Source organism: Scyliorhinus torazame, chromosome 9, assembly GCF_047496885.1.
Source record: "Scyliorhinus torazame isolate Kashiwa2021f chromosome 9, sScyTor2.1, whole genome shotgun sequence".
Taxonomy (NCBI): domain Eukaryota; kingdom Metazoa; phylum Chordata; class Chondrichthyes; order Carcharhiniformes; family Scyliorhinidae; genus Scyliorhinus; species Scyliorhinus torazame.
In genome coordinates this window covers 104,247,610-104,266,622 of record NC_092715.1, presented here as the reverse complement: position 1 = coordinate 104,266,622, position 19,013 = coordinate 104,247,610, and the positions used below count along the sequence as shown (strand labels likewise).

At 47.1% G+C, this 19,013-nt stretch overlaps 1 protein-coding gene across 4 annotated transcripts in view; it reads left to right on the top strand.

The window, feature by feature from the left end:
• The window catches only part of chd1 (chromodomain helicase DNA binding protein 1), a 299,232-nt gene that overhangs the window by 210,179 nt on the left and 70,040 nt on the right, over window positions 1-19,013 (top strand). For all 4 annotated transcript variants that reach the window (XM_072516362.1, XM_072516363.1, XM_072516361.1 and 1 more), the window contains one exon: window positions 8,616-8,768. In XM_072516362.1, coding sequence (XP_072372463.1) covers window positions 8,616-8,768 — 153 coding nt within the window. The remainder of the gene's footprint in view (window positions 1-8,615; window positions 8,769-19,013) is intronic.

Genomic DNA, 19,013 nt, shown 5'->3' with positions numbered 1-19,013 from the left:
TCCATAGTCCCAGAACGCCTTGATCCACTGCAATTCGCATACCGCTGCAACCGGTCCACATCAGAGACCATTTCCCTGGCCCTACACTCATCCCTAGAGCATCTCGAAAACAAGGACTCCTACATTAGACTCTTATTTATTGACTACAGCTCCGCCTTCCACACCATAATCCCAGCCAAGCTCATATCAAAGCTCCAAAACCTAGGATTTGGCTCCCCACTCTGCAAATGGATCCTCGATTTTCTGACCAACAGACCACAATCAGTAAGAATGAACAGCAACACCTCCTCCACAATAGTCCTCAACACCGGCGCCCCGCAAGGCTGCGTACTTAGCCCCCTACTCTACTCCCTGTGTACACACGACTGCGTGGCAAAACGTGGTTCCAACTCCATCTACAAGTTTGCTGACGATAGTGGGCCGGATCTCGAATAACGATAAGTCCGAATACAGGAGGGAGATAGAGAACCTAGTGGAGTGGTGTGGCGACAGCAATCTCTCCCTCAATGCCAGCAAAACTAAAGAGCTGGTAATTGACTTCAGGAAGCAAAGTACTGTACACACCCCTGTCAGCATCAACGGGGCCGAGGTGGAGATGGTTAGCAGTTTCAAATTCCTAGGGGCGCACATCTCCAAAAATCTGTCTTGGTCCACCCACGCGACGCTACCACCAAGAAAGCACAACAGCGCCTATACTTCCTCAGGAAACTAAGGAAATTCGGCATGTCCACATTGACTCTTACCAACTTTTACAGATGCACTATAGAAAGCATCCTATCGGGCTGCATCACAGCCTGGTATGGCAACTGCTCAGCCCAGGACCGCAAGTAACTTCAGAGAGTCGTGAACACCGCCCAGTCCATCACACAAACCTGCCTCCCATCCATTGACTCCATCTACACCTCCCGCTGCCTGGGGAAAGCCGGCAGTATAATCAAAGATCCCACCCACCCGGCTTACTCACTCTTATAACTTCTTCCATCGGGCAGGAGATACAGAAGTCTGAGAACACGCACGAACAGACTCAAAAACAGCTTCTTCCCCACTGTCACCAGACTCCTAAATGACCCTCTTATGGACTGACTTCATTAACACTACACACTGTATGCTTCATCCGTTGCCAGTGCTTATGTAGTTACATTGTATATGTTGTGTTGCCCTATTATGTATTTTCTTTTATTCCCTTTTCTTCTCATGTACTTAATGATCTGTTGAGCTGCTCGCAGCAAAATACTTTTCACTGTACCTCGGTACACGTGACAATAAACAAATCCAATCCAATCCAAAATACAATGTTGTCGAGGAGAATACTGAGATACAGGCTACTAGACTAGACGGGATTGCGGTTCATAAGGAGGAGGTGTTAGCAATTCTGGAAAGTGTGAAAATAGATAAGTCCCCTGGGCCGGATAGGATTTATCCTAGGATTCTCTGGAAAGCTAGGGAGGAGATTGCAGAGCCTTTGGCTTTGATCTTTATGTGGTCATTGTCTACAGGAATAGTGCCAGAAGACTGGAGGATAGCAAATGTTGTCCCCTTGTTCAAGAAGGGGAGTAGAGACAACCTCGGTAACTATAGACCAGTGAGCCGTACTTCTGTTGTAGGCAAAGTCTTGGAAAGGATTATAAGAGATAGGATTTATAATCATCTAGAAAGGAATAATTTGATTAGGGATAGTCAACACCGTTTTGTGAAGGGTAGGTCGTGCCTCACAACCCTTATTAAGTTCTTTGAGAAGGTGACCAAACAGGTGGACGAGGGTAAAGCAGTTGATGTGGTGTATATGGATTTCAGTAAAGCGTTTGAGAAGGTTCCCCACGGTAGGCTATTGCAGAAAATACAGAGGCAGGGATTGAGGGAGATTTAGCGGTTTGGATCAGAAATTGGCGAGCTGTAAGAAGACTGTGGTTGATGGGAAATGCTCAGCCTGGAGTTCAGTTACGAGTGGTGTACCACAAGGATCTGTTTTGGGGCCACTGCTGTTTTTTATTTTTATAAACGACTTGGACGAGTGCGTAGAAGGATGGGTGAGTAAATTTGCGGATGACACTAAAGTCGGTGGAGTTGTGGACAGTGCGGAAGGATGTTGCAGGTTACAGGGGGACATAGATAAGCTGCAGAGCTGGGCTGAGAAGTGGCAAATGGAGTTTAATGCAGAAAAGTGTGAGGTGATTCATTTTGGAAGGAGTAACGGGAATACAGAGTACTGGGCTAATGGTAAGATTCTTGGTAGTGTGGATGAGCAGAGAGATCTCGGTGTCCATGTACATAGATCCCTGAAAGTTGCCGCCCAGGTTGATAGGGTTGTTAAGAAGGCGTACAGTGTGTTAACTTTTATTGGTAGAAAGATTGAGTTTCGGTGCCATGAGGTCATGTTGCAGCTGTACAAAACTCTGGTGCGGCCGCATTTGGAGTATTGCGTGCAATTTTGGTCACCGCATTATAGGAAGGATGTGGAAGCATTGGAAAGAGTGCAGAGGAGATTTACCAGAATGTTGCCTGATATGGAGGGAAGATCTTATGAGGAAAGGCTGAGGGACTTGAGGCTGTTTTCGTTAGGGAGAAGAAGGTTAAGAGGTGACTGAATCGAGGCATACAAGATGATCAGAGGATTGGATAGGGTGGACAGAGAGCCTTTTTCCTCGGATGTTGATGGCTAACACGAGGGGACATAGCTTTAAATTAAGGGGAGATAGATATAGGACAGATGTCAGAGGTAGGTTCTTTACTCAGAGAGCAGTAGAGGCGTGGAATGCTCTGCCTGCAACAGTAGTGGACTCGCCAACATTCAGGGCATTTAAATGGTCATTGGATAAACATATGGATGATAATGGAATAGTGTAGATGGGCTTTCGATTGGTTTCGCAGGTTGGCGCAACATCGAGGGGCGAAGTGCCTGTACTGCGCTGTAATGTTTTATTGTCTATATGAATATTTTACTTCAGTATTCACTAGAGAGAGGGACCTTGTTGCTCATGAGAACAGCGTGAACCAGGTTAATAGACTCAAATAGGTTGATATTAAGAAGGAAGATGTGCTGAAAATTTTGAAAAGCATCAGGATAGACAAGTCCCCTGGGCCTGACGGGATATACCCAAGGTTACTACGAGAAGCGAGGGAGGAGATTGCTGCGCCGTTGGCTGATCTTTGCATCCTCACTCTCCACTGGAGTAGTACCGGATGATTGGAGGGAGGCGAATGTTGTTCCCTGTTCAAGAAAGGGAATAGGGAAATCCCTGGGAATTACAGACCAATGAGTCTTGCGTCTGTGGTGAGCAAATATTGGAAAGGGTTCTGAGAGATAGGATTTATGATTACTTAGAAAAATATAGTTTGATTAAAGATAGTCAGCATGGCTTTGTGAGGGGCAGGTCATGCCTCACAAGCCTCATTGAATTCTTTGAGGATGTGACGAGACACATTGATGAAGATCGGGCAGTGGATGTGGTGTATATGGATTTCAGTAAGGCGTTTGATAAGGTTCCCCATGGTAGGCTCATTCAGAATGTTTGGGGGCATGGGGTACAGGGAAATTTGTGTGGATACAGAATTGGTTGGCCGAAAGAAGACAGCGAGTGGTAGTGGATGGAAAGCATTCCGCCTGGAGGTCGGTGACCAGTGGTGTCCCGCAGGGATCTGTTCTGGGACCTCTGCTCTTTGTGGGTTTTTATAAATGCCTTGGATGAGGAAATGTGGATTAGTAAGTTTGCCGATGACACGCAGGAAGGTGGAGTTGTAGATCGTGTTGAGGGCTGTTGCAGGTTACAACAGGGCATTGACAGGATGCAGAGCTGGGCTGAGAAATGGCAGATGGAGTTCAACCTAGATAAATGTGAAGTGATTCATTTTGGAAGGTCGAATTTGAATGCTGAATACAGGTTAAAGGCAGGATTCTTGGAAGTGTGGAGGAACAGAGGGATCTTGGGGTCAACGTACATGGATCCCTCAAAGCTGCCACCCAGGTTGATAGGGTTGTTAAGAAAGCGTTTGTGTGTTGGCTTTCATTAACAGTGAGGATTGAGTTTAAGAGCCGCAAGGTTTTGCTGCAGCTTTATAAAACCCTAGTTAGACCACACTTGGAATATTGTGTCCAGTTCTGGTCGGCTCATTACAGGAAGGATGTGGATGCTTTGGAGGGAGTGCAGAGGAGATTTACCAGGATGCTGCCTGGATTGGAGGGCATGTCTTATGAAGAAAGGTTGATACAGCTACGGTTTGTCTCACTGGAGCGAAGAAGGAAGAGAGGTGATTGGATAGAGGTGTGTACAAGGTGATGAGAGGCATGGATAGAGTGGATAGCCAGAGACTTTTCCCCAGGGTGGAAATGGCTGTCATGGGTGGGACATAATTTTAAGGTGATTGGTAGAAGGTATAGGGGAGATGTCAAAGGTTGGTTCTTGACACAGAGTGGTGGGTTGGTGGAATGCACTGCCAGCAGAGGTGGTGGAGTCAGAGTCATTAGGGACATTTAAGTGGTGACTTTTGGACAGGCACATGGACAGCAGTAAATTGAAGGGGTGTAGATTAGGTTGATCTAGATTAGGATAAATGGTCGGCACAACATCGTGGGCCAAAGGGCCTATATTGTGCTGTACTGTTCTATGTTGTGTTCTATCTCCACCTCGAAACCATTGATGCAGAGAGGGGTGTGTAAGACACTTCACTTCCTGAAGTCGATGACTAGCTCCTTAGTTTTGCTGACATTGAGGGAGAGGTTGTTGTCGTTTCACCATGCCACTAGGCTCTCTATCTCCCTCCTGTACTGATTCATTGTTGTTTGAGATCCGACCCACTACGCTTGTGTCATCAGCAAACTTGTAGATGGAGTTGGAGCCGAATTGTGCCACACAGTCGAGTGTGTATAAGGGGTATAGTAGGGGGCTAACTATGCAGCTTTGCGGGACCCCGGTATTGAGGACTATCGTGGAAGAGGGGTTGTTGTTTATCTTTACTAATTGTAGTCTATGACTCAGGAAGTCGAGGTTCCAGTTGCAGAGGAAGGAGCCAAGTCCTAGGTTTTGAAGTTTGAATATGAACTTGGCTGGGATTATGGTGTTGAAGTCAGAGTTTTAGTCAATGAACGGGGGTCTGACGCAGGAGACTTTGTTGTCGAGATGCTCCAGGGATGAGAGTAGGGGCTAGGAAGATCACATCTGCTGTGGACCAGTTGTGCCGGTATGCGAATTGCAGTGGATCAAGACAATCTCGGAGTATGGAGTTGATGTGTCTCATGACCAACCTCTTGAAGCACTTCATAATGATAGATGTCAAAGCCACCGGAAGGTCGTCATTGAAGCACCATTATGATGATGGTGTTCTTGAAGCAGGTGGGAACCTCTGAACGGAGTAGGCAGAGGTTAAAGATGTCTGCGAACACACCTGCCAGTTGGTCCACACAGGACCTGCGTGCACGACCAGGAATCTGCTTGTAATGCAGAACAAGGCCAGCAGCACGGGTTCAATTCTCGTACCGGCCTCCCCGGACAGGCGCCGGAATGTGGCGACTAGGGGCTTTTCACAGTAACTTCATTGAAGTCTACTCGTGACAATAAGCGATCATTATTATTATATGTGTTTTATATTGCAGTATCTGTGACATACTTTGAAAGAGTAAGAACATTATCAAAAGTTAACTTTTAACAAATTATTTTTGTGGGGGTGATGAAGTAGAGTTTATCCAAATCAAATTATTCTTTGAAACCTATGTCTAGGTTGGCCTGTGATGCGTACTCAACCTCAAAAGTGTGTAATTGTTTAACAAGAGTTTACTTTGCCTATCTTTCAAATTAATGCACAACTTTCAGTGCTATGACCAGCTAATTTAAAAAAAAAAAAATCATTGGGACCTTTTGTTTAAAAAGGAAGCTATATATTTTCACAATATGGGCAGTATTGACGAACTTAGAACAAAGAAAAGTACAGCACAGGAACAGGCCCTTCGGCTCTCCAAGCCTGTGCCGACCATGCTGCCCGTCTAAACTAAAATCTTCTACACTTCCTGGGTCCGTATCCTTCTATTCCCATCCTATTCATGTGTTTGTCAAGATGCCCCTTAAATGTCACTATCGTCCCTGCTTCCACCACCACCTCCGGCAGCGAGTTCCAGGCACCCACTACCCTCTGTTTTTTAAAAAAAAAAACTTGCCTCGTACATCTACTCTAAACCTTGCCCCTCGCACCTTAAATCTATGCCCCCTAGTAATTGACACCTCTACTCTGGGGGAAAAAGCCTCTGATTATCCACTCTGACTATGCCCCTCATAATTTTGTAGACCTCTATCAGGTCACCCCTCAACCTCCGCCGTTCCAGTGAGAACAAACTGAGTTTATTCAACCGCTCCTCATAGCTAATGCCCTCCATACCAGGCAACATCCTGGTAAATCTCTTCTGCACCCTCTATAAAGCCTCCACATCCTTCTGGTAATGTGGCGACCAGAATTGAACATTATACTCCAAATGTGGCCTAACTAAGGTCCTATACAGCTGCAACATGACTTGCCAATGCTTATACTCTTTACAGCATTTATTCCCTATCCCTAGTTGCACTGAGAAAGGTGAGCTGCCCTCTCGAACCATTATTCTTGCAGCAATTTGATGCGATTGAATGGCTTGATGGGCTGCTTCACGGAGCAACCGGTCACGTTGGTGTGGGACTCGAATCACTTATTGAACGAGCTGGTATGGACAGCAGGTTTAGAACATAGAACAGTACAGCACAGTACAGGCCCTTCGGCCCACTATGTTGCGTCGACCACTTATCCTAATCTAAGATCACCTAACCTACACCTCTTCAATTTACTGCTGTCCATGTACCTGTCCAAGAGTCGCTTAAATGTCCCTAATGACTCGTGACTCCACCACCTCTGCTGGCAGTGCATTCCACACACCCCCCACCCTCTGTGTAAAGAACCGACCTCTGACATGTCCCCTATTTCTTCCTCCAATCGCCTTAAAATTATGTCCCCTCGTGACAGCCATTTCTGCCCTGTGGAAAAGCCTCTGGCTATCCACTCTATCCATGCCTCTCATTACCTTGTACACCTCTATCAAGTCACCTCTCTTCGACTTCCAGTGGGGTGGGCGAGCAGGGCGGCCGCAAAAGAAAAAGAGCACCCGCCGGTGGCCGCGATTCGCGGCGATTTCGGGGAAATCCCCGAGACCCCACGCACTCCCGACTATCGTCGTCCTTTGGGGCCGCCACGAGCAGCCAGCGGGGCCGGTTTAAAAGCCGGCGAAGAACCCCGCGCGGGCGGCGGAGGCTGAGGCGCCGGGCCCGGCAGGTCGGAGCAGCAGGGGCGGAGCTACGAAGAGGCCGTGGCGGCAGGCCCGAGCGCCATGTAGGGAGTGTGCTTCACGTCGGATGGCTCCCACCTAGGAAGAAGAAGGTTGAAGCCTGGTCCCAGGTGAATGTAGAGGAGAAAGAAGATTTATGGAAGTTTGGTAAAAGTTTTTTTTTCTCAAAAAAGAAGAATGTCAGATTGTGAAGGGCAGGAGGGTGAAGGGGGAGTGAGGAGAAAGGAAAGAAGATAAAAAACAATAAGCCGCTAAAAGATGCGAAAAGCAGCGTCGGAGAAAGGAGGAAACGCGGGTTCGCCGCCGAAGGAGAAGACGAGCAAAAGCAAAAGTGTTGACAGGATGGCGGAAGCCAAACTGCAAGGCGGGACCACACTACTTATGGTGGAGAAGATGACCGAGGTAATGGTGGTAGAGCTGGAAAAACGTTTGGTGAGGCACATGGAGATCCTGAGGAAAGAGATGGTGGTGAGGTCATTGTTGGAGGAGGCAATCGGCCCGATCAGGGTGGAGGTGGCAAAGGCATTGGCCGTTCCTTCCCTAAACGAGCCGGGTTTTTAAACAATAATGGGGCAATCCAATGGTCATTTTTTATTTATAGATGACAGCTTTCTATTTCCAATTTTTAAAAATTGTATTTGAATTCTCAAATTGCCATGTTGGGATTTGAACTCAACATTCTCTGGTTTATTAATCGAGGCCCAAAGGTTACTAGCTCGGTAAGTAGCACTTATAGGGGGTAATTTTGACTTTGGTTAAATATCTCCTGATTTTAGCTTCATTTATATCAGAAAGGGAAGTTGGGAGAATTGTTCAGCAGCCAGCTGGGTTCATAACGTCCACTTTCTGGAATTACACCTGCCTTGTGCTATATGACTAAGACTCTACAGAAAAGTTAAATTTTTTCCCTGTGTATCTGTATACCTTTCTATTACTCACACCTGTTTGATGAGAAATTATGTTGATTGTTGAGTTTTGATAATTTTTTCTGGCTACCTGCCTATGAAATATGCACTTCAATTAGATTAATGAGGTATAACTCCACAATGAAACCTACACAATCATCTTCATGATTTGCTTATTGATGTTCAGAATGGTGGTATGCATTGTTATGATTGGTTTCCCTTTTAGCAGAAGAAATTGTACAGCACCCATTTATGAATTTGAAATGAATGTAATTATAATGCGATACGACATTGTGAAATTAACCATTGTTTTGTAGATCGTGCAATTGGTTATGCATTTAATTGTTTGTGAAAAGGTGTGTAGATCTCTTATTTTGTCTGAGTCATTTTTTCCCCCCGATTTCTTGTTTTCCTAGCATTTGATCCGTAATAGTGGGAAGCTGATACTGTTGGACAAGCTGCTTTGTCGACTAAAGGAGCGAGGCCACCGAGTTCTTATCTTCTCTCAGATGGTTCGGATGCTGGACATTCTAGCAGAATATTTGAAATGCAAACAGTTTTGTTTCCAGGTCCGTATTCTCACTCTGGAGTTACAAAGTGTTGAGAAAAATTTACACACAGCCATAGATGGCAGTGCATTTGTTCTTGCACCTTCTCTTCAGTTACGTCCTACCACATTTTTTTATGAATGATAGTAGAACACGTCGGCATAGTGGAGTGTCAGTATATGGCTTTCGGAATGAAAGGACACAGGATTCATTTCTTAATCTTCAGCCCATTCTGTTGAGTTCCTAACCTTTTTTTAAAATAAATTTTATTCAAAATTTTTGGCCAACCATGACAGTACATTGTGTATCCTTTACACAGTAATATAACAATATAAATAACAATGGCCAGTTTTAAGCAAGAAATAAATAATATATAAACAACATCAAAATTAAAAAAACAAAACTAAGTGGCAACTGCCTTGTCCCAAATAAATACTCTCCAAAAATACAATTTAGCAGTCCAATATACAATTACCTATAACAACAACCTATACATATTTTACATATACACTAACATCCCTGAGAGTCCTTCTGGTTCCTCTCTTCCCCCCCCCCCCCCCCCCCCCCCGGCTGCTGCTGCTGTCTTCTTCTTTTCCATTCCCTCTATCTTTCTGTGAGGTATTTGACGAACGGTTGCCACCGCCTGGTGAACCCTTGAGCCGATCCCCTTAGGATGAACTTAATCCGTTCCAACTTTATAAACCCTGCCATGTCATTTATCCAGGTCTCCACACCCGGGGGCTTGGCTTCCTTCCACATCAACAGTATCCTGCGCCGGGCTACTAGGGACGCAAAGGCCAAAACATCAGCCTCTTTCGCCTCCTGCACTCCCGGCTCCTCTGCAACCCCGAATATAGCCAACCCCCAACTTGGTTCGACCTGGACCCCCACCACCTTCGAAAGCACCTTTGTCACCCCCACCCAAAACCCCTGTAGTGCCGGACATGACCAGAACATGTGGGTGTGATTCGCTGGGCTTCTCGAGCATCTCGCACACCTATCCTCTACTCCAAAAAATTTACTGAGCCGTGCTCCAGTCATATGCGCCCTGTGTAACACCTTAAATTGTATCAGGCTTAGCCTGGCACACGAGGACGATGAGTTTACCCTACTTAGGGCATCAGCCCAGAGCCCCTACTCAATCTCCTCCCCCAGCTCCTCTTCCCATTTCCCTTTCAGCTCATCTACCATAATCTCCCCCTCGTCCCTCATTTCCCTATATATGTCTGATACCTTACCGTCCCCCACCCATGTCTTTGAGATCACTCTGTCCTGCACCTCCTGCGTCGGGAGCTGCGGGAATTCCCTCACCTGTTGCCTCGCAAAAGCCCTCAGTTGCATATACCGGAATGCATTCCCTTGGGGCAACCCGTATTTTTCGGTCAGCGCTCCCAGACTTGCAAATGTCCCATCTACAAACAGATCTCTCAATTGTGTTACTCCTGCTCTTTGCCATGTTCCAAATCCCCCATCCATTCTCCCCGGAGCAAACCTATGGTTATTTCTTATCGGGGACCACACCGAGGCTCCCGTCTTACCCCTATGCCGTCTCCACTGCCCCCAGATTTTCAGAGTAGCCACCACCACCGGGCTTGTGGTGTATTTCTTCGGTGAGAACGGCAACGGCGCCGTCACCATAGCTTGTAGGCTAGTCCCCCTGCAGGACGCCCTCTCCAATCTCTTCCACGCCGCTCCCTCCTCTTCTCCCATCCACTTACATACCATTGAGATATTGGCGGCCCAGGAGTACTCACTTAGGCTCGGTAGTGCCAGCCCCCCCCCCCTATCCCTACTACGCTGCAAAAATCCCCTCCTCACTCTCGGGGTCTTCCCGGCCCACACAAAACTCATGATATTCTTCTCAATCCTTCTGAAAAAAGCCTTCGTGATGACCACCGGGAGGCACTGAAACACAAAAAGGAATCTCGGGAGGACCACCATTTTAACCGCCTGCACCCTCCCTGCCAGTGACAGGGATACCATGGCCCATCTCTTGAAGTCCTCCTCCATCTGTTCCACCAACCGCGTTAAATTTAACCTATGCAATGTACCCCAATTCTTGGCTATCTGGATCCCCAAGTAGCGAAAGTCCCTTGTTACCTTCCTCAGCGGTAAGTCCTCTATTTCTCTGCTCTGCCCCCCTGGATGCACCACAAACAACTCACTTTTCCCCATATTCAGTTTATATCCTGAAAATTCTCCAAACTCCCCAAGTATCCGCATTATCTCTGGCATCCCCTCCGCCGGGTCCACCACATACAACAACAAATCGTCCGCATACAGAGATACCCGGTGTTCTTCTCCTCCCCTGAGTACTCCCCTCCACTTCCTGGAACCCCTCAGTGCTATTGCCAGGGGCTCAATCGCCAGTGCAAACAATAATGGGGACAGAGGACATCCCTGCCTCGTCCCTCTATGGAGCCGAAAATATGCAGACCCCCGTCCATTCGTGACCACGCTCGCCATCGGGGCCCTATACAGCAGCTGTACCCATCTAATATACTCATCTCCAAAGCCAAATCTCCTCAACACCTCCCACAAATAATCCCACTCCACTCTATCAAATGCTTTCTCGGCATCCATCGCCACCACTATCTCCGCTTCCCCCTCTGGTGGGGGCATCATCATTACCCCTAGCAGCCTCCGTATATTCGTATTCAGCTGTCTCCCCTTCACAAACCCAGTTTGGTCCTCATGGACCACCCCCGGGACACAATCCTCTATCCTCATTGCCATTACCTTGGCCAGAATCTTAGCGTCTACATTCAGGAGGGAAATAGGCCTATAGGACCCGCATTGCAGCGGGTCTTTTTCTTTCTTTAGGAGAAGCGATATCGTTGCCTCTGACATAGTCGGGGGCAGCTGTCCCCTTTCCCTCGCCTCATTAAAGGTTCTCATCAGTAGCGGGGCGAGCAGGTCCACGTATTTCCTGTAAAATTCAACTGGGAATCCATCCGGTCCCGGAGCCTTCCCCGCCTGCATGCTCCTAATTCCTTTCACTACTTCCTCCATTTCGATCTGTGCTCCCAGTCCCACCCTCTCCTGCTCCTCCACCGTAGAAAATTCCAGCTGGTCCAGAAAACACATCATTCTCTCCTTCCCATCCGGGGGCTTAGCTTCATATAATCTTTCATAGAATGCCTTGAACACTCCATTCACTCTCTCCGCTCCCCGCTCCATCTCTCCCTCCTCATCCCTCACTCCCCCTATTTCCCTCGCTGCTCCCCTTTTCCTCAATTGGTGGGCCAGCAACCTGCTCGCCTTCTCCCCATATTCGTATTGTACACCCTGTGCCTTCCTCCACTGTGCCTCTGCAGTACCCATAGTCAGCAAATCAAATTCTACGTGTAGCCTTTGCCTTTCCCTGTACAGTCCCTCCTCCGGTGCCTCCGCATATTGCCTGTCCACCTTCAGAAGTTCTTGCAGCAACCGCTCCCGTTCCCTACTCTCCTGCTTTCCTTTATGTGCCCTGATTGATATCAGCTCCCCTCTAACCACTGCCTTCAGCGCCTCCTAGACCACTCCCACCTGGACCTCCCCATTATCATTGAGTTCCAAGTACTTTTCAATACACCCACTCACCCTTAGACACACACCCTCATCCGACATTAGTCCCATGTCCATTCTCCAGGGCGGACGCATTTCTTTTTCCTCCCCTATCTCCAAGTCCACCCAATGTGGAGCGTGATCCGAAATAGCTATGGCCGTATACTCCGTCCCCCTCACCTTCGGGATCAGTGCCCTTCCCAAAACAAAAAAGTCTATTCGCGAATAAACTTTGTGGACATAGGAGAAAAACAAAAACTCCTTATTCCTAGGTCTACTAAATCTCCATGGGTCTACTCCTCCCATCTGCTCCATAAAGTCTTTAAGCACCTTGGCTGCTGCCGGCCTCCTTCCAGTCCTGGACCTCGATCTGTCCAGCCCTGGTTCCAGCACCGTGTTAAAATCTCCACCCATTACCAACTTCTCCACCTCTAGGTCCGGGATACGTCCTAACATGCGCCTCATAAAGTTAGCATCATCCCAGTTCGGGGCATATACGTTCACTAAGACCACCGCCTCCCCCCTGTAATTTGCCAATCACCATCACGTATCTGCCCCCACTATCCGCCACTATGGTCTTTGCCTCAAACATTACCCGCTCCCCCACTAATATAGCCACCCCCCTGTTTTTCGCATCCAGCCCCGAATGAAACACCTGCCCCACCCATCCTTTGCGTAGTCTAACCTGGTCTATCAGTTTCAAATGCGTCTCCTGTAACATAACCACATCTGCCTTAAGTTTCTTTAGGTGTGCGAGTACCCGTGCCCTCTTTATCGGCCCGTTCAGCCCTCTCACATTCCACGTGATCAGCCGGGTTGGGGGGCTCTTTACCCCCCCCCCCCCCCCTTGTCGATTAGCCATCCCCTTTTACCCAGCTCCTCACCCGGTTCCCACGCAGCTGTGCCCCCCCCCCCCCCCCCCCACAGGCGGTGCCCCGCCCACCCCACCCCATACCAGCTCCCCCTTCTCCCCAGCAGCAGCAACCCAGTAAATCCCCCCCCCCCCGCTAGATCCCCCACTAGCGTAGTTACACCCCCCATGTTGCTCCCAGAAGTCAGCATACTCTGGCCGACCTCTGCTTCCCCCCGTGACCTTGGCTCACACCGTGCGACGCCCCCTCCTTCCTGCTTCCCTATTCCCGCCATAATTATCATAGTGCGGGAACAAAGCCCGCGCTTCCCTTTTGGCCCCGCCCCCAATGGCCAACGCCCCCAACTCCTCCACCTCCCTTCCTCCCCCACAACCTGTGGAAGAGAGAAAAGTTACCGGGTCGCAGGATTAACAACATAAAAATCCTCTCTCCCCCCTTTTTTCCCCCCCTCTTTGCCCCCCATATTCGCCCCACCACTTTGTCTCGAACGTTCTTTTTAATAACCCACTCATTCCAATTTCTCTTCAACAATAAATGTCCACGCCTCATCCGCCGTTTCAAAGTAGTGGTGCTTCCCTTGATATGTGACCCACAGTCTTGCCGGCTGTAGCATTCCAAATTTGATCTTCTTTTTATGAAGCACCGCCTTGGCCCGATTAAAGCTCGCCCTCCTTCTCGCCACCTCCGCACTCCAGTCTTGATATACGTGGATCACCGCTTTCTCCCATCTACTGCTCCGAGTTTTCTTTGCCCATCTTAAGACCATCTCTCTGTCCTTAAAACGGAGGAATCTCACCACTATGGCTCGAGGAATTTCTCCAGCCCTCTGTCTTCGCGCCATAACTCGATAGGCTCCCTCCACCTCCAGCGGACCCGTCGGGGCCTCCGATCCCATCAACGAGTGCAGCATCGTGCTCACATATGCCCCGACGTCCACCCCTTCTGCACCTTCAGGAAGACCAAGAATCCTTAAATTCTTCCTCCTCGCATTATTCTCCAGCACCTCCAGCCTTTCCACACATCGTTTATGGTGTGCCTCGTGCATCTCCGTCTTCACCACCAGGCCCTGTATATCGTCCTCGTTCTCTGCAACGTTGCCTTCACGACCCAAAGCTCCCGCTTCTGGGTCTTTTGCTCATCTTTTAGCCCTTCAATCGCCTGTAATATCGGGGCCAACAGCTCCTTCTTCTTCTCCTTTTTAAGCTCTTCCACGCAGCGTTTCAAAAACTTGTGTTGTTCAGGGCCCCATATTAAACTGCCACCTTCCGACGCCATCTTGGTTTTTGCTTGCCTTCCTTGCCGCTGCTCTAAAGGATCCACCGCAATCCGGCCACTTTCCTCTCCTTTTTCCATCCATATCCAGGGGGGATTCCCTTCTGGTTTACCGCACAGTGCTTTTAGCCATTAAAATTGCCGTTGGGGCTCTTATTGAGAGCCCAAAAGTCCGTTCCGCCGGGAGCTGCCGAAACGTGCGACTTAGCTGGTCATCGCCGCACCCGGAAGTCCCTGAGTTCCTAACCTTAACCAAGTGCATTGATTAGATTCTAAATGGAGGCCAAACATTTTCTTAACTGAGTGAAAATCAAGTGATGAGTTTCCTACATTCTCTTACAGCATGCAACATTGTTGGTCTAAGAGCAGGCACCAAGGAAGTGTAGGATCCAAAAATAATTTGCAAATGGGGAAACTATTGGCAGATAAAAGATGTTCTGCCCTTAAACATCACAGCATGGTTGGAAAGAAGTTTCAAAAGTTCTATTGTACAGATCCAACAATCTGAATGACTGTTGGAAATCTGAGTTACCTGCTTGCAGACAGATTTTTGACGAAGGTCTTGGTGACATTGTGATTCACCATATGGAGTGTGCTTGATCTCATCTGGGCTCTGAACTGAGTGGATGTTCGATACCTCTGCACAGAGGAAGCAAATTAACCCTGGGCTACTCTTGCAGTAACCTGGGTGGCTCGTTACAGCACAACATTTGGAAAGGATTGAGAGTAGCCTATTTATTCTGCTTCTTCATGGTAGAAGTAGATGTGTTGGTTGGGGAGAAAATAGAGTCATTTTGTAGTAGCACCTTTTGAGTTGAGAAGTGATGCAGTTTGGAAGAAAGACTTGAGTGATAATATAAATTAGATGGTACAATTTTAAGGGCTACTGAATAGAAAGACTTGGATGTGTGCATTCACAATTTGTTGAATGCTGGTTTAACGTTTTGGAAGAGCAGGAAACTAGGAAAAGGCAGTGGGTTTGCTCCGTTAATGAAGGATCACATTAGTACAGTAGTGAAAGATGATCTTAGTTCTCAAGATCAAGATGTAGAATCGGTTTGGGTAGGAATAAAATAGAAAAGGAAGAAGAGAATTGTGGGAGTAGTTTATAGGCCTGCTAACAATAACAATGGTGTTGGATCATGAAATCCCTATAGTGTAGAAGGAGGCCATTCAGCCCATTGAGTCCACACCGACCCCCCCCCCCCCCCGACCCCCAAAAGAGCACCCTAACCTAGGCCCACTTCCCCGCCCTAACCCCGTAACGCTACCTAACCCTTTGGGCACAAGGGGACAATTTAGCATGGCAATCCACCTAACCTGCACATCATTGGACGGGGTATACAGGAAGAATTGATAGGGGCTTGTAAGAAAGGCACTGCAATAATCGTGGATGATTTCAATCTTGGTGTGGATTCAATTAATAAGATTGGCAAAGATAGCTTGGAAGATGAGTTCATAGTGTTTTGGGACAATTCCTTAGAGCAGCACATTCTAGAACCAGCTGGAGAGCAGGCTATTGTAGACCTGACAGTCTGCAATGAAACGGGATTAATTAATAACCTTATAGTAAAGGAGCCTTAAGGTGATCATAACATTATTGCATTTCGCATAGTGTGAGGGAGAGAAGAGTTGGTCTGACGAAGACCAAAGTTTTAAACTTAAAGGCATGGAGTCAGAGCTGGCTAACGTGAACTGGGAAATTAAGTTAAGCAGTGAGTCATTAGCGATGCAGTAGCAGACATAAAGGAGATATTTCCCAAGCTGGGGGTTGGTTATATTTGGGGTTGCAGAAGAGCCGGGAGTGCAGGAGGCGAGAGAGGCTGACGTGTTGGCCTTTGCGTCCCTTGTAGCCCGGCGCAGGATATTGTTAATGTGGAAGGAAGCCAAATCCCCGGGTGTGGAGACCTGGATAAACGATATGGCAGGGTTTATAAAGTTAGAACGGATTAAGTTCGTGTTAAGGGGTTCGGCTCAGGGGTTCACCAGGCGGTGGCAACCGTTCGTCGACTACCTCACAGAAAGATAGAGGGAACGGAAAAGAAGTAGACAACAGCAGCAACCCAGCGGGGAGGGGCGGGGGGGAGGAATCGGACGGACTCTCAGGGATGTTATTGTATATGTATAGGTATTTGGTATATGTAATTGTATATTGGATTGTTGGATTGTATTTTTGGAGAGTATTTATTTTGGACAAGGCAGTTGCCATTTAGTGTTTTTGTTTTTGTTTATATATTACTTATTTATTTGTTTAAAACTGGCCACGGTTATTTATATTGCTTTATTGTTGTGTTAAAGAAACACTACGTATTGTTATGTTGGCCAAAAAACTTGAATAAAATATATTAAAAAATAAAGGAGATATTTCATAATACCTAACAAAGATACATTTTAATGAGAAAGAAAGACTTTAGGAGATGGAGGCACCATCTGCAGTTACCAAAAGAAGTTAAACATAGTATAAATTGAATGAGAAAGCATACAATTCTGTGAAGATTAGTGGTAGGTCAGAAGCTTGGACAGAAATTTAAAACCAGCAAAGGATGCCTGAACAGCGAGCGTATGAGAGAAATCTAGCTAGAAATATAAAAACAAATAGCAAGAATACCTACACGCATTTAAAAAAGAAAGGAGTAATTAAAGTGAGCATGGGTCCTCTAGAAAGTGGAATTAATAATGAGACATAAAGAAAAGATGGAAACATCGAACAGAGATTTTGTGTTTGTTTTCATTGTAGAAAATTCACAACGGGCGTGATTCTCCGACTCTCTTCTCTCTCCCCCCCCCCCCCCCCCCCCACCCCCCACCCCCGGGGCTGGGTCGGAGAATCCCGGGGGGGGGGGGGGGGGGCGCGACGTGAATCCCGCTCTGGTTTTCGGGCGGGGGCGGGGTTTATGCCATGCCGGTCGGGGGCTGTTGGCAGCCCCAATGGGCCAAGCGGCCGTGATCAGAATTCCGCACCTTCCGGTCGGCCCGACGCCAGAGTGGTTCGCGCCGTTCTTGGCGCCGGCATCAGGCCGTCCCGCCAATTGCGGGAGAATCCCGGCCAACATGAATGAAATGAAATGAAAATCGCTTATTGTCACGAGCAGGCTTCAATGAAGTTACTGCTAAAAGCCCCTAGTCGCCATATTCCAGCGCCTTTTCGGGGAGGCTGGTACGGGAATCCCAGAAATACTCAGGAAAAGCTCAAGACAATTATAATCACCTTGGAAAGGGCATTGAGAAAACTATTAGAACTGAAGTAAAAGCAAAATACTGCGGATGCCCACAAACAGAAAATTTTAGAAAAACTCAGTTGGTTTGGTAGCATCTGTGCACAGCGAAACAGAGTTCGCGTTTGAGTCCATTGGACTCTTCAGATCTAAAAATTGACAAGTCATTATCTGCTACCTAGGGTTCTAAAAGAAGTATCTGCGGCTATAGTAAATGCATTGGCTGTAATTTTCCAAAATTCCCCAGATTCTAGAACGCTCCCATTAGATTGGAAAATAGCAAACCTAATCCCTCTATTTGAGAAGGGAGGGAGACAGAAAGAAGGTAACTACCGTCCGCTTAGCTTAATATCTGTCATAGGGAAAATACTAGAATCTAATTATCAAGGAGGTTATAGCAGGGCACTTAGAAAATCTTAAAGCAGTCAGGCAGAGTCAACATGGTTTTGTGAAAGGGCAATCAAGTTGAACTAACTTATCAGAGTTCTTTGGGTTACGAGGATAAAGGGCAACTGTATTTGTGGTGTACCTGGATTTCCCAAAGGCGTTTGATAAGGTACCACATCAAAGATTACGACGCAAAGTAACAGCTGGATGGATAAAGGATTGGTCAACTAACAGGCAGCAAAGACATGGATAAATGTCATATTCGGGTTGGCAAGTTGTAACTAGTGGAGTGCCACAGGGATCAGTGCTGGGGCCTTAACCTTTTGCAGTCTGTATTAATGACTTGGATGAAGGGACTGAATATGTGGTTGCTGAATTTGTTGATGATGAATTCTAGGCTGGAAAGTAAATTGTGAGGAGGATGTAAAGAGTTTACAAAAGAATTTATGTAGGTTAACTGAATGAGCAGAATATTTTCAGATGGAATATAACATGGGAAATGTGGACTCGTCCACTTTGGCAGGATTGGATTGGATTTGTTTATTGTCACGTGTACAGCGGTACAGTGAAAAGTGTTTTTCTGCAAGCAGCTCAAACAGACCATTTAGTACAAGAAGAAAAAATATGTGGAAGGGCAACACCAGGGACACCATGTCTTCAAACTTGCAAGAGAAGATAAAAGAGAAAAGTTCGTGATAGCGTTAGTGTTAGAATTAAGGTACAGGAGATTAGTACTGTTATAGAAGATGTAAGAAAAGGATCTGTGTGAGAGAGCTTGCAGAGAGTTGCCACACTCCGGCGCCATCTTGCTCAGAAGAATCTTGCTAAAGAATAGAAAAACAAAACTCTCCAGGACAGAGGAATCTGTGTGACCAGGTACAAGAATCTTAAAAAATTAGTATGCAGGTACAGTAGTTGATCAGGAAGGCAAATAAAATATTGTTTATGCAAGGGGAATTGAATATAAAAGAAAG